We start from the raw sequence: 24,609 nt of genomic DNA on the forward strand, positions 1-24,609 counted from the left end.
CGGCTATTATATCTTCTAATATGTTCTCTGCTCCTTTCTCTCTCTCTTCTTCTGGGACCTCTATAATAATGAATGTTAATATGAATGTTAACATTTAGTGTTGGACCAGAAGTCTCTTAAACTGTCTTCATTTAATTTTTTTTCTTTTTTCTGTTCAGCTTGGGTGATTTCCCTTACTCTGTCTTATAGTTCACTGATCTGCTTCTCTGTACCATACAGTGTACTTTCAATGCCTTTCAGTGTATTTTTTATTTCAGTTATTGAACTCTTCAGCTCGGTTTGGTTCTTCTTTATATTTTCTAACTCTGTTAAAATTCTCATTGTATACATTTCTTCTTCTCCCAAGTTCTTTGAGCATATTTATGATTATTATATTGAAATCTTTATTGGGTAGATTGCTTATCTTCACATAGTTTTTCTGCTGGTATTTTATCTTATTCTTTTTTTTTTTTGGAACATATTCCTTTGTCACCTCATGTCGCCTAATTATCTGTTTTTATTTCTATGTATTTGATATGTTGGTTATGTTTCATGATCTTGGAAAAGTGGCCTAATGTAAGAGATGTCCTATGGGACCTAGCAGTGCACTCCCCTGTGTTCACGAGAGCTACATGCTCTAAGGGGCTCTCTCTGTGGACTTTGTGGGCCCTTCCATTGTGGCAAGCCGACTACTGTGGGCATACTTAGGCATGGGCTAGCCCCTGGCCTGGTTGGTTGCTAGGTAGGCCTAATGCAGAGGTTGCTGGCTTCTGGTGGGCAGGGCTGGGTCACAGGGCATCTGGCTCCAGAGCTTCAAGGATCCTGGGGCTAGAGCTGGCCCAGTGGTGAGCAGAAATGGCCCCAAGGGTAGGAGTGGCTGATTTCAGGGCCAGGAGTTCTGGAGATGGTGTCAGCCTGCTGGTAAGTGGTCTGGGTCCTGACCAGTGCTGGGCAGGGCTAGGGGACAGGAGGTCCCAGGGCTTGTGCTTTCCCACTTTTGAGTGAGGCTAGATTCCAGGTCTAATGACAGACCATTTGTGGATGGAGCAAGGTCCTGGGTCTCTAACTGTGGCACCCAGGGTTCCTTGGAATGGTGTGAGTTCACTGGTGGTCCTGGGGGCCTGGGGCTAGTACTGGTAGGTAGGCAGGGTCCTGAACCCTCTGGTGACTGGGGCTAGTCTCAGGGTATCTGGCAGCTCAAGGTGTCCTGTAGCAGGAGCCTAGCCAGTGGATGGGTCTGTGTCCCTACCCCACTAGTTCCTGCTTGGCCCAGGGTGTCCTAGGACTGGAGCCAACTGGCTGGTGGGCAGGGCCAGGTACTAATAAGTTAGAAGGAGAATTCCAAAATGGCACTTGCTAGGAGAAGTGTTCTCATGGTAGAATCAGCTCCCAAAAATGGCTGCTGCCAGTGCCTATGTCCCCAGGATGAGTCTCAGTTACCTCCTGCTTTTCTGGGAGTTACCCAAGATAACATAGGTGGGTATGACCCAGGTTCATTTCATATTACTGCTTCTGCCTTGAGTCTCAGCACACACGTGGTGTGTGCTCTTTAGGAATGGAGTCTTTATTTACAACAGCTCTCTGGGTCTCCTGAAAGCTGAATGTTCTGGGGTCTTGTCTTCCTGGTGCAGAATCCCTGAGCTGGAAAGCCTGATATGGGGTCCAGACCCCTGGCTCTTTGGGGAGCATCTCTGCAATTGTAATGATCCTCCTGTTTGTGAGTTACCTATCTGGCAGTATGAGTCTTGACTATATATTGTTCTCTGCCCCTCCTATCCATCTCCTGTAATGTTGTAGAAAATCTTTTTTACTAGTCTTTTGGTCATTCTCACCAATAATTATTCTGTAAATTGTAGTTTTGGTATGCTCGAGGGAGGAGGTGAGTTCAGGATTCTCCCACTCCACCATCTTGGCCACTCCCCCTATTTTATCTTTCTTTAATAGTTTATATCAGTTAATCTTAAAATCTTATTTTGCAAAGAGGCAGTTTTAAGCTTCCGATAATGTTGGGAAGCCTTAAAATACCAATTTAAATAGGTATTCCATTCAGTTTGGGAAATATTAGAGTCATGTCCAATTCAGTTTTAAGAAATATGTTTGGTGTTTTTTAAAAGTTCCCCATAATCACCACTGATAGTCTAAATTGCCTTTGGTTAAGTGGGTTTCAGGTAGAGCACCTATTCTCATAGTTTAAATTACCTCAAGTTGGTTATGTTATTTCAATGAGGTTACAAGTTTCATATGCTTCTGTTGATATAACTAGTCTTAAGAATACAACCCTAAAGATGTTTGGATTTAGAACGTCCTTGGTTTCCTTGATATAGACTATTTCTGAAGTACTTTAGTCCCAGCAGTGACTGGTTTCTAATCTCTTTGAGTGATATAATTTGCTTATCAGTTAGTGTTGATTTTTTTTAGCTTTTTTTTTTGTTTTGTTTTGTTTTGTCTTTTTGCCTTTTCTAGGGCCGCTCCCACAGCACATGGAGGTTCCCAGGCTAGGGGTCAAATCGGAGCCCTAGCCACCGGCCTACGCCAGAGCCACAGCAATGCAGGATCCGAGCCCCATCTGTGACCTACACCACAGCTCACAGCAATGCCGGCTCCTTAACCCACTGAGCAAGGCCAAGGATCGAACCTGCAACCTCATGGTTCCTAGTCAGATTCGTTAACCACTGAGCCACGACAGGAACTCTTTTAGCTTTGATTTTTGGAGATTACAGCTCCTGGTTATAAATACAAATTTGAGGGATTGCATTCTCTTTAGAGTCTGTCCTTTAGTCATTTTTCTCACTACCGAAAGTAGCATCTGATATGTGGTCAGCATGCATTGAAAGTACTTCTTAGGTACTCAAAGGAGGAAAAACTGAACTTGGGAAATAAAAGCTTGATCTCAGAGCTCAAAGATGGTGTATTAGTGGTACACTTTCTTTCTTTAAAAAAGCCACCAATAGCTTAGGGTTTAATATCTTTACTTTGTAGCTATATAATTAGTTTAATATCTTTTACTTTGTAGCTGTATAATTATGGACCACTTAATTCTATACAAAATTTGCCTAAGAGTAAGCACACACTTCTCAGGGTTGTAAGAATTAAAAGGAAAACGAATTTTATAAGTTGTAAGCAATAAGCAAATGATAGTATTTAATATGTCATTAGCATCCTACAAAATGAGATGGTCTGTCAAGGCTTCAAGAAAAAGAAGGATTTGATACAGGTCTTGGAGGGTATGGGTAAGTAGAGTGAATTAGGAAGAAGTAGCAGTAGTAGCCAACAACTAGAGGTTGGAAAGTTCAGAAAGTCTTAGTGGAGTAGGGAAGAGGTTGGAAAGGGTTGAGGAGAAACGTTGGGAGGCAGATGAACTAGAAAGTAATATTCTGCAAATGAAGCCATTGAAAATAATTTTTAATTTAAAATTTGAGGCCAGAGTGTAGAAGACCTTTAAGACAAAGACATCGCATGAAAACTATACACTAACATCCTTTATGAAAATAGATGCTATATTCCTCAAAAAAATACTAGCAAACAGAAATCAATGACTTAAAGGATTATGTACCATGACCACGTGAGATTTATCCCAGGAATGCAAAGTTCATTTAATATCCAAAAAAAATCAGTTAATGTCATATTCCACATTGATAAACTAAAGGACAAAACCACACAATCATCCTCACAGATACAGAAAAGGCATTTGACAAAATATAACACCACCTAGAAACATAAAGAAATGTTATTCCTAATTGCCAAAATGTGGAAGCAATCAAAATGTCCATCCAATGATGAGGTGATAAGCAAAATGTGATATACTATATCTATACAATGAAATATTATTAAGACACAAAAGTGAAGGAAGTACCAGTACATGCCATGACATGGGTGAATCTTAAAAATATGCTAAATGAAAGAAGCCAGTCACAAAAGGCCAAGTATTGTGTAGTCCTGTTTCTACATAGTGCCAAGAATAGGCAAATGTATAGACAGAAAGTAGATTAGTGATTTCTAGGGGTTGGAAAGAAGGGAGACTAGGGAGTGATTACTACTGGATATGAATTTTCTTTGGGATGATGAAATGTTCTGGAATCATATAGTAGTAGTAATTGTGATGATTGCACAACTGTCTGAATATACTAAAATTGAATTGTACATTTAAAAGGTAGATTTTATGGTTTATTAATTATATCTCAACGTATATGAGAGCGTGGAGGAAGAGAAGAATAATTCTGCACCATTTACTTAACATTTCCTGATTTCGAAGATGCTTTCTGAGATCAAGGCTGAACTAAATTTCTCTTGATCAACATGGTTTTTAAATGTATCTATCTGTGCACTAAAGAGAAATATCATTAATTCAAGATATTTAAATTTAAATGAAAAGCTACTTCATTCAAAGGTAACACTATTTAAGAAGAAGTAATCTACATCTTAATTCCGCAGTTGTTAATATTCACAACTAGGGAAGATATAAGTCTGTCTTGCTTTTCTCTTCAGAGACAGTGAAATTATGGCGGTGTGATATGGGAACCAAAGTACAAAAAGAACTTGGAGGAAAGGAACCCTAGCTGTGGGAACCCTTGTGAGTTGTGACAGATAATCAACAAATACTGGTATTCATTTCTCATAACCATTTCCTGTGCCTTGATATTAAGGTCTAGCACTTTCAAAAAGCTTGATACATGTTTTGCTGTAATGTAAAGTGGGATGTTAGATTTCACTGTTGTCTTTCAACAGCAGATGCAATATCCTTCTTTTTTGCGTTTTAGTCAGCTGTGTTTTTAATAAGCATTTAAACTCCAGAGCTATAGATTTTATACTAATCAGTGTGAATCCTTAAAATCACTTATGAAGTGAAAAGCCTTATAGAGATAGGGTAGTAGGGGGGCAGGGACAGCCCTAAGAGGAACTTACTGAGGAGTTACTGTATATCTGATTTCCTAGAATACTTGGTAGAGTGAGGCAGTGCTGGAACCAGATGTTCAGTGACTGCTAAACACATAATTCCAGTGTTCTAGTGGAAGTATTTTTATATTCAAAAGGTAAAATATTAGGTTTTCCCCTATATCCATTTTCCATGAACCATCTTTCTACTTCTCATATTATATTGCTCTCACCTACATTCAGGCCAAGTTAAATTCCATCTACAAAACTGTCCATTGGTTTATAATAAGCAAAGGTAATAACTGAGCTGAAGTGTTAATAATCAGTCTAATCAGTCTCATGACCAAAAAGACCTCCTCCTAGAATTTTTTTTTCTTAATGATTTTCTTTTCCATTATAGCTGGTTTACAGTGTTCTGTCAAGCAGGGTGACCCAGTCACACATACATGTATACATTCTTTTTTCTCGCATTATCGTGAGCCATCATAAGTGACTAGATGTAGTTCCCAGTGCTATACAGCAGGATCTTATTGCTTATCCATTCCAAAGGCAATAGTTTGCATCTCCTCATAGAATTTTACATTAGCTTAGGGAGTTTAGAGCTTTAATGTAGTTCAGCTTGAGTTTATTTCTTTCAATCCTTTATTTAGAGTCTCTTAAAGAAAAGTAAAGTACTCCTCATGGCATTGTTAGAATGAAAGCTTGAAGAAATGCTGCATAATACCACCTCTAAAAAAAAAAAAAATGGAAGGATCACTTTTTCAATAAGAAATGACAGAGTCTTCAAATCATTCTAAAAGCAATCAAGATTAAATATATCAGATCCCCAAATTAGGAAACTCAACATAATTTAAACCTCTCTAATGGGGGTGTGGATTTGTTCACAGTACATGTTAATATTTAATCTTCTCCATCAGATTCCTGTCTATAGATAAGGGATTATTGTACCTAATTTGTTGATTGTGGGGATGAACGAAATAAGCTAGTGTATCTACAGTGTTTATTAAGCACAGGGCCTGGCTATTAGTAAAATGTCAGTACATATTAGCTGTCATTGTTTTCTGTTTATTTTTAAATGAAGTTTATACAACAATTTAGTTTGGGGGAAATGTGGAGTAATATAGAAGGGGGCTGGATTCAGCCAACCTTGGATCAAATCCTAGCTGTCCTGCTGTGTGACCTGTGGCAAATTATTTAATCTTTCTGATCTCTCATTTCTTCATCTATTAAGAGGGATTGTGAAGAACTCCTTGCATGTTTATTTGTGGATTAATCAAGATAGTGTATCCAAAAGTTCCAGTCCTATTGCCTGGCATATTGTAAGAATTCAATAAATATTGGTTGAATCTGATTCTACTTGAATCCATTTGCAAGGAATATGTTTGTCAAAAACTAATTCCTGCTTTCCTTGAGCAATTTTATTTTCCTCTTACTTGTTTCATGACTTTTATAAATATTTTACAAATATTTTTGTCTTCTAGTAAGTGTTTATTTTTGTTTTGTTTTTGCTATTCTATTTCACTTTTTTAAAAGGTCACCTGGGTGCTTGCTTGAATAAACTGATTTTGACTTTTTTTTTTTTTTTTTGTCTTTTGTTTGTCTTTTGTTGTTGTTGTTTGTTGTTGTTGCTATCTCTTGGGCCGCTTCCGCGGCATATGGAGGTTCCCAGGCCAGGGGTTGAATCGGAGCTGTAGCCACCGGCCTACGCCAGAGCCACAGCAACGCGGTATCCGAGCCGCGTCTGCAACCTACACCACAGCTCACGGCAACGCCGGATGGTTAACCCACTGAGCAAGGGCAGGGACCGAACCCGCAACCTCATGGTTCCTAGTCGGATTCGTTAACCGCTGCGCCACGACGGGAACTCCCTTGACATTTTTTTTTAAACTGGAATAATACACTCCATTTAGATAGTGCTTTAAGAGGACAGTTGATACCTACTAAGAAACTCACTTATGATTTCACTGTGGCCTAGATCTTGGGCTGCTCCTTCCACCAGTTTTCCAGAATTGAATCCTTGTGTAGGGAGAAATTTTTTTTTTCGGCAAAGTATAATGTAGTTACGATTGTTTTTTTTTTAGTAGGGTTATTACCTTACCTACAGTAATAGGAGTGGTGGAGCTGGGGGAGAGAGGAATGACTTATTTAAATACAGATTCCTGAGCACCACTCAGAATCTTCTAAATTAGAAGATTTGGAAGTGGTTTCAGGAATTCTTATTTCAATAAGCTTTCTTAGTAATTCTTATGTTCATTATCATTTAAGAATTATTAATTCACACATAATTTGAATAGCTGGGTCGTACTCTAGAATATTTTCCCAGGCCCATTTGAAGGGAACAAGTTACAGCTCTGAGTTTGTTAACCTGTGCTAAAATAAAGCGTTGTGTAAGCTGACAGATACCACTCACATTGTCAGCTGTGTCTGTATTTTCAGCAATACAATCTCTCCTGAACACCCAAAGGAAAAAAGATGAATTCAGAATTAGTTTAGCAAAGCAAGTGCACAGTCCAAAGCCATCCCTATATCCATGAATTTCTCACCAACGAAAAAACAACCGCAAAAATGCCAGTATTTTATTAGAAATATACGAATAGTTCTAAAAGTGCATCAGACTTCTGCTTTGACTATATTTCTCAGAAAGACTCTGTAACTCATGCAATGTAACTGTAAAGTGCCAAGACCTATGTCCATAAGCTGTACCTCATCAACAAGAAACAGAGATACTCCTGTGCCACTTTTCAGTCTGTTTGTAGTTAATGATGTGTTCCCTCATTCCTGCTCCTCCTGTACTGGAGCCACCAGTACAGAAGGGCAATAATCACAGAAGGGCAGTAATAGGCTTTCTAGCTGCAAGAGCCGTGACTTTGATGATCTTAGAACTAAGATTCCTCTTTTCATCCAGTAAGCACTTTGAGTCTCTCCTGTGTTCCCAGCTCTGGTAAAGATGCCCTTAAGTCACACTTTATCTTACACATGGAGGAATTTTGAAGTTAACCCAGCATGCAGAGCATAGAACTGATTTTTGGTAAAATCACCTGAGTTCTTCATGAACTTAATCCTCCCTGTCTTCTCCCTGTCTTCTCCTGGGCTCTAGTTCTGTTTCCCAGAGTTCTATAGGTTTAGCACAGCTCCAGTGCCATTACAGCTCATTACGCCCCTAGGATCATTATGGGCCCCTCTGCATAGGTTCCTTATGGGAGCCCAGAGAAATCAGCTGATAGATTCATGGAAAACTTTACCCTCCAGGTTTAACCGGTCAGATTTTCTTCTTAAGCAATTTTTGCTGAGTTAGCCCTTCATCCACATAAAAGCAGTATTCCTAAGGGAAGGTCTAAGATTTACTTCAATCGTAACACTTGGTTTTTGAACATGGAAATTAAACACCATTTTTCCACTCCAGCTCTTCTGCCTCCCTTGTAAGACTATCAGTGTAAAAGACGTTTTACCTGTAGTAGTGTAGTTAGTCCATTAATTTTTTTTTCTTTTTATAGCTGCAGCTGTGGCATATGGAAGTTCCTGGGCTAGGGGTCAAATCGGACCTACAGTTGTAGGCCTGTGCCACAGCCATGGCAATTCTAGATCCAAGTTGCATCTGTGACCTGTTCCACAACTTGCAGCAACTCCAGATCCTTAATCCACTGAACAAGGCCAGGGATCAAACCTGCATCCTTATGGACACTATGTTGGGTTCTGCTGAGCCACAACAGGATCTCTGGTCCATTAAATTTTTTATTTACCAATAAGAAAGTAATCAAGTGAGTCAGTGCAGTATGTAATTTAGAATATTTCCCTGAAATAGCTCAGTTACAGTTATAACCTCTTTTGAGCTCCAGGCTTTCATTTGTAACTGTAGAGTAGACATCTCTACCTGAATATTTAAGCTCCGGGTAACAGATTGACTCACAACATGGCCCCTGCACCTTCCTGTGTTTCTAGCCTTATGAGTACTTCTTGTAACCCCCAAAGGTGACTTGCCTTTCACAGTTCTATGACTTTGTACGTGCCATTTCCTCTGCCCCAGATGACCACAGCTCCTTTGTCTACCTAGTGAGTTCTTAGCTCAGTGATTTTGTTCTGTGCAGGTAAGTGAGGACCATACTTCTATGAGTATACTTTATTCCTGTTTAAATTCATAATCTCAAAAATTGCCATCCTTTTACTTCCAATAATTTTTTTATTGGCATCTAATCTGTTCTTTATTTTCACTACCACTTGCTTTCCTTAAGTTTATTTTTTTCCTCTTATTCTTTCCCTTTCAGACATTAATTATTTTAAAATTTATTTAATTTATTCTAATGCATTTGTCTTCTTTTTTTTTTTTTTTTTTTTTTTTTAGGGCCACATGCAGGGCATATGGAAGTTCCTAGGCTAGGGATGGAATAGGATCTGCTGGCCTACACCACAGCCACAGCAACGCAGCATCCGAGCCATGTCCTCAACCTACGCCACAGCTCACAGCAATGCCAGGCCAGGGATCAAACCTGCATCTTCATAGGTACTAGTTGGGTTCATTTCCGCTGAGCCACAATGGGAACCCCACCATCTGCTTTTTAGTTAAAACTGTTAATCATATTTTAAATAGTCATGTTGATTCAATATTATTTCCCCACCAACAGTCCACAAAGGACAACAAAAAGATGTATGGCATAATTAATAACATTTTTATTGCTTGGTGTATCTTTATTAACAGCTTTATTGAGGTATAATTGATATACAATAAATTTCACATGTTGAAAGTATTCAGTTTGGTATGTCTTGACATATGTGTCCACCCGTAAAACCTTCACATTGTACCTACATCATTACCCTTAAGCATTTCCTACTGCCCCTTTGTGATCTCTCTCATCTTTCCCTCTACCCCTCCTCCACATTCCCAGGCACTGATCTGCTTTTTGCCACTGTAGATTGTTTGCATTTTCTAGAATTTTAAGTGAATAGGAACATACAATGTATTTTGTCTGTTTTTACTCAGCACACTTGAGATCATACATATTTTTCCATGTGTATCAATAATTCATTCCTTTTTATTGCTGAGTAGTAGTCCCTTGGCCTATTGATGGACATTTAGGACATTTAGATTGTTTCCAGTTTGGGAGTACTACAAATGAAAGCTTCTATGAACATTTCATGGCCAGTCCTTGAATGCGTGTGTATATGTATATATGTTCTTTTTTCTCTTGGGTAAATACCTAGGAATGGACTAGCTTGATCATATTAGGTTCAGGAACTGTTAAATTATTTTCCACAGGGGGTGTAACATCTTAGCAGCAGTGTATAAGATTTCTAGCATCTCCATATTTTCACCAGCATTTGGTATGGTCAGTCTTTATCATTTGAGCCATTCTAAAAGGCATATAGTGCTATTTTGTTGTTTTATATAATATAGGAAATTCTTTATCTTCACGGGAAGAACATTAAAAACTATGTAATCTTCAGAGATGCAGATATCCAACGGGGGAGCTGAGAGAGAAAGGGAGATTTTGGGAAAGAGAATAAGATGGAAGGTGGCCCCGTGAAGTATTTTGCGCTTGGGAACATTCCCATAGTGAGGTAGCTTATAGCGGTGTGCACAGAGCAAGTTTCACCTGAAGTTTTCTGACAGAGCTTGCATTTGATATTTCTCTCTAGAGGGGTTTACATCCACTTGGAGGGAAACCGGTTCTGTGACATCTGGAGTTATCTCCTAGTTTTTTTCTGGGATGATCTCATTGAGGGAGATTAAGGACCAGAGGGAGAAGCATTTGACTAGTCTCTGAAAGCCAGCTTATAATTATCATATTAATAGTGGCAAGTGGAGAACTTGCACAGGCAAATCTAATGATCATGTAATTCCCAAATGCCTTTACAGCTTGTAGTTTCTTGCTTCTTTATTCATCCTTCCTCTCTTAATTTTGTAGGCTACTTGAGAGATTGTATAGAGTCTTCCAGAGAGTATCACTTAAATATGGATTTTAATGTGACTTCTGTAATGTTTATCCTAGTATAAGGGATCTGTTGGTACAGCACAAACTGTCTGGAACAGTCAGCAACAAGAAGTATATTTGAGGTGGCTGCTTTCCATTTTACTTTAGCATAGGACCTTTAAAAAGCAAACAGTTACTCAGATTAAAGATAGGATTAATTTCTTCTATGCAACTAAATACATAAGCAATGAATATAAATATTTAATAAGTGAATATGAAAGGGTCTTATAAACACAGAGTCAATAAACAACCTCAATAAAGTGCAGGAAAAGAGTTTTCATTTTGCTTGGTATGATGTTTTCTTAATTCAGTTAGGTTAACAAACCATGATTTCATCATTAGTCAACAAGATAGTAGAGAGACCATCAAAGCAAACTACGGGAGAGTCCAGATTGATTCATGCCAAACAAATGTTTGTAGCTAACAGCTGTATTATCACTGATTCTAATTTACGCAGCCGGGGTTCTCCTTTCATTTCCTAAGTGAGATGAATGTCATTTTACATGTTACAGACACCCTCTCTGCTGCTTGAGTAATGAATCAGGTCAGCCCTCTCCTCTGGGTAGCCTCACCCCTCTTTGTAGGTGGGAGGAAGTTGCCTGCTACATACAGTTTTAGTTACTTTTTAGAAACAGCTTAGGAGCTTCTTTCTAAGGTTATATGTGTATAGTAGCAAGCAATCCAGAATTTGAATCAAAAATACCAGTTTGTTGTGTCAAAACCTTTGGATGTACAGGTTTTAAATTACTAGCTTTCTTCCTTTTCTTCTTTAATATTTAACTAAAAACTTGAGTACCAAAGAATAAGAAAGGGTATGCTGTAGCCTCTGCCTGCTAGCTGAGATTCCTTGATTTATTCTTCAGGAGACTTCTCTCCTCATAGCTCAGGCTAAGTATGAACAGGTCCTAAGAGAACCATCCCTTTAGTTCTCCATGTTAGTGGGAACAGGAAGTACCTTTGACATGAGGATTCCAGTCCTCTTCCCATCAAAGCAGACCCCCCGATATAAAAATCTTGATTTTTTAAAATTTATCTGTAATAGAAAGGGAGAATCTTAAGTAACAGAGGGAGGCTAAGTGTACAGAGCAGTTGATCTAGAATGTCTCTTAGTTATGGTTAGTCTGTTTAGCAACCAGAATTCTGCTCCTAGCAGAGAGAATCAAATCCCAGGACAACACCTGGGGAAGAGAAGCAGGAGCCACAGAGAGAAGCTATCATGGAGTAAAAAGACCCCATGCTTGGTATGGGCAGTCTGAGTCCAGTTTTGGCTCTGCCACTCCAAGGGTGCCTGTCAGCAAGTCATTTCTTGACCTGAGTTGTAGGATTTTTGTTTTTGTTTTTTCCAGCTTTGAAGTGGAGTAATAATTCTTGCCTCACAGAATCGCCATGAGGATTGAATGTTTGTGAGAACAGGCAGCACAAAATAGGAGCACAATAAATGACAATGTTAGACAGTTGGAAAACAGAACCAGCAGTGAAAGGTTAGAGACAGTATGAGGGAAATGCCCCCAAAGATCCTTTAATCTTGAGTTCCCATTGTGGCTTGGCAGGTTAAGGACCTCATGCCGTCTCTATGAGGATGTGGGTTTGATCCCTGGACTACTCAGTGGGTTAAGGATCCAGTGTTTCCATGAGCTGTGGTGTAGGTCACAGACATGGCTCAGATCTGGCATTGCTGGGGCTGTAGTGTAGGCCGACAGCTGTAGCTCCAATTTGACCCCTAGCCTGGGAACCTCCACATGCCTTGGATGCGGCCTTAAAAAGAAAAAAAAAAAAGATTCATTAAGCCTGTGATTCTTAACCCTAGCAGCACGTTAAAATACCCATGTCTGTGGGCTCCACTGTAGATGAAGATGATCAGAATCTCTGGACATAGATCCTAGATATAGAAAAAGGTTTTAAATGCTCTGGGAACTCTGATGTGCAGCCATTGTCAGAACTATGAAGCCATCTCCTTCATTAAAGATGTGGAAATTTCAGCCCAAGGTAAGCAAGAAGAGGAAGACTCAAGATCACTCTGCCAGTTGTAGCAAGGCAAAGCCCTGGACATAGGCGACCTGTGTTCCAATCTCTCACTTCTGTTTCCTAAAGACTTTATCTTTCTTCTCTGATTTCCTGAGACCTTGAGAGCAGTTCTCTTGTTCGGCTCATTGACTCTTCAAATGTTGCTGAAAATCTGTGTGTGTATATCTGTGTGTGTATATCCAGAATCCTTCTGCTTACAAAACCAGTCTGGTAGGGAAGATAGCTATTAAACAAGAACAGTATGAGAGTTGTGTGAGATCAGAGAAGGAGAAACACCAAATCCTTCAGGGAGGATAGACGTAGAAAACTAGCTTCTCAGAGGAGGTGGCATAGGTAGGACTGGAAAAGTGAGCAAGCAAGGAGAGGAAAGGCATTTTAGGCAGAGGGAACAACCCAGACAAAGTCATATTCCAGGAAGGTCAAGTGGTTTCATGTGCTGGAGTGATGAGTGTGTATGTGGTGGTAGGAATGGGAGGAGAGGGGCTGAAATGTAGTGAACGGCGGCTGCATTGGTTTTCATAGCCTGAATTTCACACGTGAAGTTTTGAAATTGCTGTTATCCCGAAAATTAAAAGAATGATTTAGATGCCTTGCTCCTATTACTTTCTGATGCAAATCTGAGCAGATTATTTCTGGGTATTTCAGAAAGACAAGAAATGTCCAGTTATACATATTTGGGGCATTTCTATTTCTGTCACTGTCAGAACCAGTAGCACAATGAAAATCAAGAAAGGAGAGGAGGGAAGAGGCATAGAGTCAGTCCATTTGGGGTTTAAGAAATGAAATGTATTGCAAAAAACATTCATTTTCAACCTGTTTATTGATTACTACTGGAGATTTTTCCATTTTTAATGACATATTTAAAACATGCCATTTTAAAAGGTGGCATATCTCAGAGAAGGAATCCATCCTAATATGTGTCATTAACTAATTAAAAAGAAATATCTCTGAGAAGAAACCCACTCTAGAAATATGAGTAATTAACTAATGAATAAAAAGAAAAATTTTACTGAACTTTAGAAACTGTTCAGGGAGCAACAGCCTTGAACAAAAAGGGCATGGAAAGCCTTCCATGGTCTTTTTTGTCCTGAATAACAAATCATTTTCCATGCAAAGCTCCAGTTTGCATTTCCTACCCTGCTGCATTGCCATGAGCACGATTCTGGTACATTGTGGCTCCACTAGGGATATTCCTGATATCAATCTTGAAGACTGTTCAAAATGAGAAGGGAGTCAGAGTTGATCTGTGCCAACATTCCTGCTGAGAATTAGCCCAGTTCTATCATGTGTGGGCGAGCGCCCGGTTCCCCGCCCTTGCCTCTTTGGGGTACACAGATACAGCTGAGAGACTCTGCAGGGAGTGCGAAGTTAAGACACCACATGATAGGAACACTATCACTTGCTCTTTCATAATGAGGTCTTTGTGAAAAATTGAAAAAGATCAGGTTTATCTTCTGTCCAGTGCAGCTGTGTTGCCTCTATGAAAACTAGTTCTGCTCAGTAAGACAAGAAAAATCCAGAATTGTGGACAGATTCTCAGAATGACCAGAGGCTCCAGGAGCCCTATTTTTTTGTTTTTTAACTCTTCCAACTAACCAGAGTACTAGGGGCCAGATTGACTGCTTGGTGTGTGTCTTCATTTATCAGATAAGAAGCTGAGGCCCAAGGAGGTGAAGTGTCTTTTCCAAATCAAAGGTTAGTAGGAGCCAAGCCAGAGCTTGCAGTAACTCAGAATTCTCACTCCTTTGGGCCAAACTGCAGTCCATGAACCTGGGTATGATTATGATTAGCTAGGTTGTCAGAAATAGCATAGGATGTATAATAAGAGTATATATTGTGAAATCTTTTCTGATTGGGAAAAAAGGGCAATGATGAACTCAAAATTTGGTGCCTGTGCCTTTATTATATTTAATCTGTATTCTCCTAAAGGATTTAGTTTTTCCAGCTGTTTCTTTTTTATCTCACAGATTGCCTGTTTATCAGAATAGGGCTTGATGTTATGAAATCCATCCCTATTGATCTGACTTGAACCACTCAGAAGACCTGTGCATCCTGGAGCCTCATTTATCTCACCATGTGCTCCCACCTCATCTGGTCGTGTATAAATATGACTGGCAAAGCACATGCACATTCCCACGGAACCCTACTTATTGCTTTTCTGAGATGAGCCACTTAATCCCAGGTCTTTGATGTTTGTATTTCATTCTTTCCTAGACTTTCTTACTCCATAAATATGAGATTTGTACAGGTAATATTTCAGGTTGGTTTGCACAGGACCTCCCGTATTTTATAAGAGTCAGTTCTCACATGAACTTTTTGTTTTTAAGCATTACTCTTTCCTGTTAAGAATCCCCTGCTTTGCAGTTGCATCTGTTCTTCCTACTCTCTCCCCTCCCCCTTATGGTAATGACAGTGAGGAGTGCCTCCCTGCAGGGTCCACTTAGACTCATTTCCATTTGCAGGGAGAATTCATCCAAAGAGGGTCTGACTAGGAAACTGAGAGTATAATGTAATTAATGAAGGTGGTTGCATCCTAGCCCCCTTCTCTGGGTAAGGCCCAGAGGAGCCTGACTGGGTTATATTACAAAGCGCTGCACAACCATAATTTCACTGTTCAGGTCTAATATTAAATCAAGCCTGGATTTTTCTGCACTTACTGAACACCTGTTAGGTTTACGTGGGAATTCTTTTAGCTTTGAGTTCCCTGTCAGAAAGGAACTATGCCCAGCATTGCACATGGCATTTAGCAGGAGAAGCAGGAGTATGTGTCGTATGAAGGGGATTGGTGAAAAACAGGTTTTTCAGAGTATCCTGTCCTGAGGCGACTCCAGATGGAAGCCTAACATATCCAGTTCTTTCTTGAGGCTGGGATGCAACTTGACCTTCTTCCAAAGATGAAAAGGAAAAGCATTATTCATCTGAGATTTCGCCTTGCAGTGTTTAGCACAAATTTAGTTTCTAAGGAAAGGCTGGCAAAGCACTGACACAGGAAAAATTATTCCTAGTTATTCTTCTCTGATGACCAGAGACTGAGCAAGATATTTGTATAGTTACTGTAGCCATGAAAATACTAGTCATTGGACAATACTCCTAGTACAACAAATAACCCATAGAGCACTTTGATGAATGTCAGGGAGTAGGGCTAACAGAAATATAATGCCCCTGGGCCAGCACTTTCTTTCTCAACTCTAAACATTTATTCAGTGTCTTCCTATGTGTAAAACCCATGATTTCTCCTTACTTTTTCCTGTTTTTCAAATGTCAGTCTGAGGCAAAAACAGAAGTTTTATAACAGATGAATTGTGATCATTATTTATGTGTGTAAAAAGTGGTATTCCTACTCCTAAATCAATTTGGAGTTTAAAGATAAGGTTTTGGTAATATGTGGTATGCATTAGGTTCTCAATAAATATGGAAAGGGAGGCCGAGTGCTGGGAGGAGGTTAAGGAAGGCAAGGCCCTGGAGTCAGCCGGCACAGAGTCCACCAGGCTCTGCCAGTAACCAGCTGGCTTACCTGGTAGCACCCATTGACTTCTGACTCTTGAGTTTACTATTCCTCAAAATGGGATAGTACCTACTTCGTAGGGGTTTAGAGAGACTTAAATGCATGAACACATGTTAATGATACACACCAGCTCAGTAAATGCTAGTTTTAAAAAATAATAATGCTCATGACTTCCAGTGATTGTCTTCTTTGAGAAGGCACTTGTCTCTTTATCTTCCTGGACTTTAAAGTGAGTCCCCATCGGTTAATATGGATTCCTCAGGGCAGAGGGAGCCAAGCATTCTAGGTTGCAGGCCTGCTGTCCAACATGCTGCTGCTCCACCTGCTGCCGCCCCACTGCTCGGTGGGAGTCGGGGTGGGAGTTCCCTCTGCTAGAGTGTCAGGCTTCAATCATGTTCTCCCCTGACTGCTGCTCTCCTGCAGAAAGGAGGGCCAGATTCTCCTTTCCTTGTGTATCTTTACTTTCTTCTTGTAGGAGAGAGAGCATGTTTCCCTGAGAATGGGGCCTTTCTTAGCCCATCTTCCTAGGGAGCTTATCTTGAGCTACAAGAGAAACAAGCTGGCCCTGTGGGGAAGGGCAGTCTGGCTGCGGGCTTACGGCTGCCCTGTCACCTTTAGGGCCAGATGTCAGTGTTTCTTAACATCTTGGTGAGTAACAGGGTTCTGCATCTAAGAGTCTAATTTTATCTCTTTCAGAGACATCACTATTTTTTCCTCAAGGTTAGATTTCCTCAGAGTGAGAGTATATTTTCTAAAGCTTTTTGCCATGAGGTCAAGCAATAATAAAATACATAAAAGCATTTAATCCAGCTAATGAGCGATATTGGGAGACTGGTGCCAAGTCAGAGAGTTTCTCCAGTGTCTTTCTGAAGTAATTGCTGTGCATGGACAGCTTGAGAGCCACGGACAGAGACCTGCTCTGGAAGGTCCAGCAGGCCCTCCCCTGACAGCCACCTCATTTTTCTGCACGGAGCGTGAAAGAAGGACCCTGGCTTCTCACGCCTGCATGTGCCCAACTTGTGCGGGCACTTTCTGTCCGCCAGTCTGGGTTCTGAGAGCCACAATCTTCAATCACTTCTTCCTCAGGACAGCTGAACTGTGATGTAGATAATGTTTTTAGCTCCATTTACAGAGGAGGGAATGGAAGTCAGAGAAGATAAAAAAATTTCCCAAAGTCATACAGTCGCGAAGTGATATAGTGAGTAAAAAACCCAGGCTCCAGATCCTTTTCTCTTAATTACAACTCTACACTGAGGAGTTAGCCATCCTACCTGCAGATCTCAACCAGAGGCCAGAGGAGTCCAACACATATTTAACCTTTCTCTTCCTCAGGCTTTAAAAATACTTTATTTTCAGTAGGGTTCCAGGCACAAGTAACACTTTTCATCTCAACAATGGCAAACTGTCTTTAAGAGCTACATGGTGGCTCAGCACTTTCCCTAAAGTGACGTCTGCCCTCTTGTAGAGCAGTACCCTGTTTAGGTCAGGTATTCTGCGAGGGGTCACTGAGATGGAGTTTGTCCAGCTGAAGGGGAGTTGACATAGGGGAAGGTGAGCTGCAATTCAGGCCTGACGGCTTCAGCCAAACACATGGGTGTGGTGGAGCAGACATGGTCTCTCAGAGCCGCTGCACCAGGTGGTCTGAAAGCACAGGGCCTTATTCTCCTGCCACCATCAGGAAGTGGATGGGGGACACCTGAGGGGTTATCTTCCCCTTGGGCAAAGAAGTTCTTTTCGGCTGAGGCGACTCTGAAGGTGCTGACACCATTTGTGGCCACCGAGGCAGTATGTTCTTCCTTGAATGGGGGTTCTAGGCAGTGCATCTGTGATTTCATCATGACACTGTGAGTTTTATTAGAAATGTGAGTCTACGCAGTGGGAAATGCTTTCTTCACATTCAGCCTATTGTTTGCCTGGATTCTAGATAAATAGGTATTGCTCAAAAAAAGACGGATCCTTGGCTTTTTAGAATCCTATTGCCCTAGGTCTAAGCAAAGACATAACGTCTATCTATCTATCTATCTATCTATCTAGTATGTATATTATAAATATATATGTTTGTACCATATGATTAAAGGCATACCCATTTTTAGAGACACATAAAAGTCTGTTTTACACTCATCGTGTCTTTCAAGCGGAGCCAGCTGGCTTTTGTCTAGAGTCCAAAGCTAAAAGCCACAGTGCAGTGATGGAAAATCTCTAGTTACAATTTGCTTGCCAGTTGTCCCAAGGTCAGTGATTAAGATTCCAGGTTTAACCCCCTCTTCCTTGCTTCTTACATCATGAACCGAAAGCAATCTTCCAGCTCATTTCAGCACAGACATTAAACTGCATCCCAGCTGACTCATGTCTTGTCCACATACGTTGACCACAGGCACTGTTCCTGTGTCATCCAGTGGGCTACTTTGTTCTGCAGGATTTTTTACTGCTATGTCCCACCATTGCTTACAGCTGGGTCTGGCCACCAACTGTCTAAGCTGCAAGGAGTGCAAAACTTTTCTCCATCTACTTTCTTCCAGGTTGGAAAACTCATCCAAGAAGCAGCTGGGAGAAGTAATTTGAAGAGAGTAACTCTGGAACTTGGAGGGAAAAGCCCCAATATTATTTTTGCAGATGCTGATTGTAAGTCTTCCACAGATCTCCTGCATGTCCTGGCACACTGCCCTTCTGTGCTTTCTTGTGATCTCCACTTTTGACAGGACACTAAGAAGAAGGTCTTCGAAGTTAAGTGGCCTTCAAGGAGAAAAATGTAGACTCCTCCTTCTAAGGAGAAAGCAGTTTGATATTGGAAAAGACCACTTATCAACTGACAATCAAATAGAGTTTGTTTTCTAGATATAATAAGCCATTTTGGCTCTGCGATGTTATAAAGTAGGGTAGAAGAGACGAAGGCTTGGTTGGTGTTGTGTAGTGGAAACTGCAGTGGTCTAACCCTCTGAACACCGGAAATATAACCTCTCTGACTGGATTCAAGAAATATGAAACTTCTCATGTATGCTTTGCAGATCATTTTAAAAAAATTCTACTTCACCAGCCCTGCCAACATTGTCCCAAGGCCACACTCCCTTCTCTGTTTATTTTGTCATCCCACCTGCTTTCAGTCAGGATAACAACATGGTATGCTCCATTCTGTATGAATAGGCCTAAACTAGAGGTGATTACGCCTTGGCAGTAGGACTATACAGAGGCTTGGAGCTCTAACCTAATAAACCTCATGTTTCCAGGCAGGATGCTCTCTTGTCCACTCTGCACAGACATGGTCTCTCTGCTTTGAAAACCCTTCTAGGGAATGAAATTACAAAATCTCTTTCAGTCATCCTTTTTCTTCTTCACATCCTGCCAGGCAGTACTACTTCCTCAGTTTCACCACTGGAGAGATCAGAAAACAGATTGCCTGAATTTCAGCCCCACCTGGGAATTTGCAAAGAGTTCAACTTCAGCTTTACACTACTTGTCAAGGGGATCAGAGTTTTATACCTAGATTACTATTGAAATGTACACACTCCACTGACAGGGCAATGATTGATGGATTCATTCATCATTTAGCAACTAGCAGACACCAGATTTATTAACACTATCTTAAGTACAAGATAGAAGAGATGAAAGGAGTTATCATATGCTATTATATGAGTCTATATAAATATAGAGGAAATTTAATGTCTTCAAAGACAATCATTATGATTACGGTTTGATTTGCCAAAATACTGATAATACATATAGCTACAAGGTCCTCTAGATTAGGGGTTGCAAAATGGCAATCTACACGCCAAATGCAATGTGTAGCTATTTTACACATTAAGTATTTTACAAAGTAATGATTTCTGTTTTTTTTTTTTTCTTAAGATTGGAAATCTAGCAACCGTGGGCTTGTTTTTATGCATAGCAATAGCCAAATGCAATGCTTTCTTTCTGAGTTTCTGTCACTTTGCTTTATTACTATTATATTATCTGCCAAGTCCTTTTGAATACTGGGGTTTGAGAATCCTTTTATAGATGATGTGGTCCAGTCCCTCTTCTTACAGAAGAAAAGGATTCAAAGTGAAGATGTCCAAGTTAACACAGCAAATAGCATCAGGGTCTGGTTAGAACTAGAACCAAGTTGCGTTCTCAGTCCAGTGCTTTTCACTGGGCTGCTCACAGTTATGCTCTGTGGTGAGCATGATGTTATACCTGGGGCTTGGGGGAGTGAGGGGGTTCCACAGACAGACCCCTGTGCAGGTGAAGCAGTGTTGAGAACATGGCTGTTTCCTCTTCCAGTGGACTATGCTGTGGAGCAGGCTCACCAGGGTGTGTTCTTCAACCAAGGCCAGTGCTGCACTGCAGGGTCTCGTATCTTTGTGGAGGAGTCCATCTATGAAGAGTTTGTGAGAAGGAGCGTGGAACGGGCCAAGAGGCGCATAGTGGGAAGTCCCTTTGATCCCACCACCGAGCAGGGACCCCAGGTAGAGAAATCATAAACATGCCCTTTCTTCACTTAATCCCTGGTGAGCACAGGAACTGGACACTCTAGTGGAATCCAGCAAAGTACCATATTCCGTTATCTGGCTACCTCCTTATTCTTCTTCCTCATCTGTCTTCCTGGTCTTCCTGGCTGGAATTGTAGCCAGCGAGGCATTGCTTATGCTTCTCTTTCCCTCTCAAATTTTGTCTCTGAAAAGCTAAGGAATTAGGACTGCCTTAAGGATACCTTGAGATTTGGGAGAAAGTTGGAGTCTCTCAGCTCCAACGAAGGACCTAGGCATGGCAAGATGAATCTTGGCTAGAACCGAGTCCCAGTCTTGACTGTTGGAGTCAGGACAGCCTCACAAGGGCCACAATCAAGGAGGGCATGCATCTCTCATTCCCAGAAACCATTTATTATCCTTTTACCAGCCACCAAGGATTCTCTCCATCAACCTGACTGGCTCTGGGGAGACCACGTGTAGCTTGTAAATATGTAGGGAATGGGAAGCTGTCTGCTCTCCCCTCTGCCACATGATCTGCTTACTCTGAATGCTTCATGCATGGTGGTGAGTGAGGAGGGCCACAAAGGTCCCTCAGGCTGAACCACAGTCATGAAGGTGTAGTTCCAGATGGAACTCTGGTTTTGAACTGAGAATTTTTAAAAGAATGTGTAGAACAGATCTCATCTGGATCCCTAGAGCAAGGGTTTTCCTAAGAAACAACATCTCTGTAGTTTGGGGGCCACTTGAGAGATGATTGAAGTTCTAGCAGCAATTCAGACTTAGGTGAACATAGTTTTTTTAATTTACCACAATTACTGAGTGATAACTCTGTTATAACTTCAGGGTGGGGGCAAGAAGGACATTATTTTATGGACTAGGACCTAGGTCTCACTCTTTAAACTTAATCCTTTCTTTTGAAGGTGTAACAGTAGTTCCGTAAAAATACACCCCAGTAGGATTTGATCTGAAGCACCGTGTACAGAGGCTGTGTGTTAGCTAATCTGTTGTTTTCATCTTTTTAGTATCGGTACAACTTGCTAAACTATTCAGTTGGTTATAAGGTTATTTTTTCCTGTGTAAACAGCAAATAATCAGTTAGCCAGTATTTCCATCATTTAGAAACATGGCTTAAATCTTGAACTGGTACTTATGATTTGGCAATATCACCAGAGCAGTGCATTTATTGGAATTCTTGATGTGTTAGCTTGAACCATATAAAATTTCCTTTTTTTCGTAGATCAAAAAATGTTTAGTTGATAGCAGTTCCATATGATTTGACTAGGTATAATGAAGCTTTGAAAAAAAATCACAAATGAGAGATTCTTGAGCACATGCTTATTTCCATCTTCATAGAAGATTTTACTTGGAGTCATTAGGCACTTTCTTCTGTAGATTGATAAGAAACAGTACAACAAGATCCTGGAACTCATCCAGAGCGGTGTGGCCGAGGGAGCCAAACTGGAGTGTGGAGGCAAAGGGCTGGGCCGAAAGGGGTTTTTCATCGAGCCCACAGTGTTTTCCAATGTCACCGACGACATGCGGATTGCCAAGGAGGAGGTATCACGTAGATTTTAACAACAGCTGTGTCTTCCTTGGGGTGGTTTCCAGGGTGTTTCCAGTGGACAGTATTAGAGGCTCAGCTCTGTATTTCATATACATTGTGCAATGGTGATAAACATACCTATGAATATCCCAGGTTCAAGAAGATAGTTAACAGAGAGGCAAGCAAGCTAGATGGAGGCCGGTGATGTGCTTTATGATTGCAGTTATTTTTAGCCAACATAACCATCTTAATAGCCAGTCACTGGTTTCAGTAACACAGTGACAACAGTTCAGTTCTCCCAAATGTGGGTCCCTGGGCTGTTAACTAGGAAAGAGAGAGAAGCTCTGAATCCTCACTTTATGCTGGGTAGATCAGCCAACAATCCAGAGCAGTAGTTCTTGGTTCCAGAGCAGCACCTGGGGGCTCGTGGCAAATGAAGTTTTAGAGCACACAGTGGAATCAAGAGACACCACGCAGGGCGGGCGAGCATAGGTGTTAAACTCTAAGGGTAGACTTTTATGTAATCTTATTCTGGGAAAGTTTGGGATATTTTTCAGTTAAGTACTGCTAAACTTAAACATTTAAATAATGAAGACAGAATAAATTTGCCTTGAAATGTGGAAAACAGGTGAAACGATGGCAGAGCAACAAACCAACCTGTTTTGTTGCAGATCTTTGGCCCTGTTCAGGAAATTTTGAGGTTTAAGACTATGGATGAAGTTATTGAAAGAGCCAATAACTCAGACTTTGGGCTTGTGGCAGCTGTCTTTACTAATGACATCAACAAGGCCCTCACGGTGTCTTCTGCAATGCAAGCTGGGACTGTTTGGTAAGATCAGAGTCAGTCTCATTGTTGTGGCCATAACACCTTCCATGAGGGTGGAGGGGCTTGTTGTTCTCTAGAGCCTGCATGAAATAAACACATATGCTCTGGAAGGACAGGGAAGACCTAAGGCTTTACCCTGAGGAGGTACACTTCCTACTAGCTAGAGCAGGAAGTCAAAGTAAATCTTCTTCTTCTTCCTTTTTTTTTTTTCTTTTTGTCTTTTTAGGGCCACACCACTCATGGCATATGGAAGTTCCCTGGCCTATGCCACAGCCACAGCAATGTGGGATCCGAGCTTCATCTGCCACCTATCCCACAGCTCACAGCGACACCAGATCCTTAAGCCACTGAGCAAGGCCAGGAATGGAATCTGTGTCCTTATGGATACTATGGGGTTCGTTACTGATGAGCCACACTGGGAACTCCTCAAAGTAAATCTTAAATTGCAAAATTCTCATGTGGGAAATAGGAATTAAAATAAAATAAAACTTTTAAAAGAAATATCATGCCAGTACGATTATTTCTGAGCAGAAAGAATTCACACTAACGGTACTGTGTTTTCGTCTTTCAGGATCAATTGTTACAATGCCTTGAATGCTCAGAGCCCCTTTGGGGGATTCAAGATGTCTGGAAATGGAAGAGAAATGTAAGTGTCCAAACTTGCTGCTGCCTGCAGAGAAGAAGGCATTTCCCATAGAGTACAGAGGGGTACTTACAACATCAGTGAACTCTACTACTCTCATCCATTCATTAAACAAATATTTTGTTGAAAACATATGTCTATAAGCAAAGCAAACATTACAGCAATGAATAAAACACGTTTCCCTTATCTTAAATGGGAGTGGGGAAAAATTAATATACCAGTAATTCCATACAATATGTGCTATTTTAGAAGTATGTCAAATGTCTTGTTAAGTACAGGGGAAAAATCAGTTAATTTTGCCTGCTGAGGTCACAGAAGACTTCACAGAGGAAATAACATTTCAGTTTCTTAGGAACAGGCATTCCAGGCATAGGGAATAGCAAGAACAAAATTGTGAAGGCACAGCAAATACAGAAGAGTCTAGACACAGAATAGAATTTGCTATTTAAAATAAAGGTAACCCACTGCCCACCCAGGGACAAATCTGGCCTAGAGAGATGTTTTGTTGTTGTTGTTGTTTTTGCCATATATCATTTAAAAATCTTTATCTCATTCAAAAATGAAGAGGCTTGGAGTTCCCATTATGGCCCAGTGGAAACCAATCTGACTAGGAACCATGAGGTTGTAGGTTCAATTCCTGGCTTCACTCACTGGGTTAAGGATCTGGCATTGCCACGAGCTGTGGGTGTGTAGCTCTCAGACTCGGCATGGATCCTGAGTTGCTGTGGCTGTGGTGTAGGCTTGCAGCGATAGCTCTGATTCAACCCCTACCCTGGGAACCTCCATAGGGCATGGGTGCGGCCCT

The 24,609-nt window shown here is 40.8% G+C and overlaps 1 protein-coding gene across 3 annotated transcripts in view; it reads left to right on the forward strand.

The window, feature by feature from the left end:
- ALDH1A2 (aldehyde dehydrogenase 1 family member A2) overlaps positions 1–24,609 on the forward strand; it is a 104,338-nt gene that overhangs the window by 72,468 nt on the left and 7,261 nt on the right. For 2 of the 3 annotated variants that reach the window (XM_021094606.1, XM_021094598.1), the window contains 5 exons: positions 18,867–18,969; positions 20,605–20,789; positions 22,185–22,349; positions 23,007–23,164; positions 23,733–23,807. In XM_021094606.1, coding sequence (XP_020950265.1) covers positions 18,867–18,969; positions 20,605–20,789; positions 22,185–22,349; positions 23,007–23,164; positions 23,733–23,807 — 686 coding nt within the window. The remainder of the gene's footprint in view (positions 1–18,866; positions 18,970–20,604; positions 20,790–22,184; positions 22,350–23,006; positions 23,165–23,732; positions 23,808–24,609) is intronic. The other variant, XM_021094609.1, reaches the window with a different exon arrangement.

The sequence above is a fragment of the Sus scrofa genome, chromosome 1, assembly GCF_000003025.6.
Source record: "Sus scrofa isolate TJ Tabasco breed Duroc chromosome 1, Sscrofa11.1, whole genome shotgun sequence".
In the NCBI taxonomy this organism is placed as follows: domain Eukaryota; kingdom Metazoa; phylum Chordata; class Mammalia; order Artiodactyla; family Suidae; genus Sus; species Sus scrofa.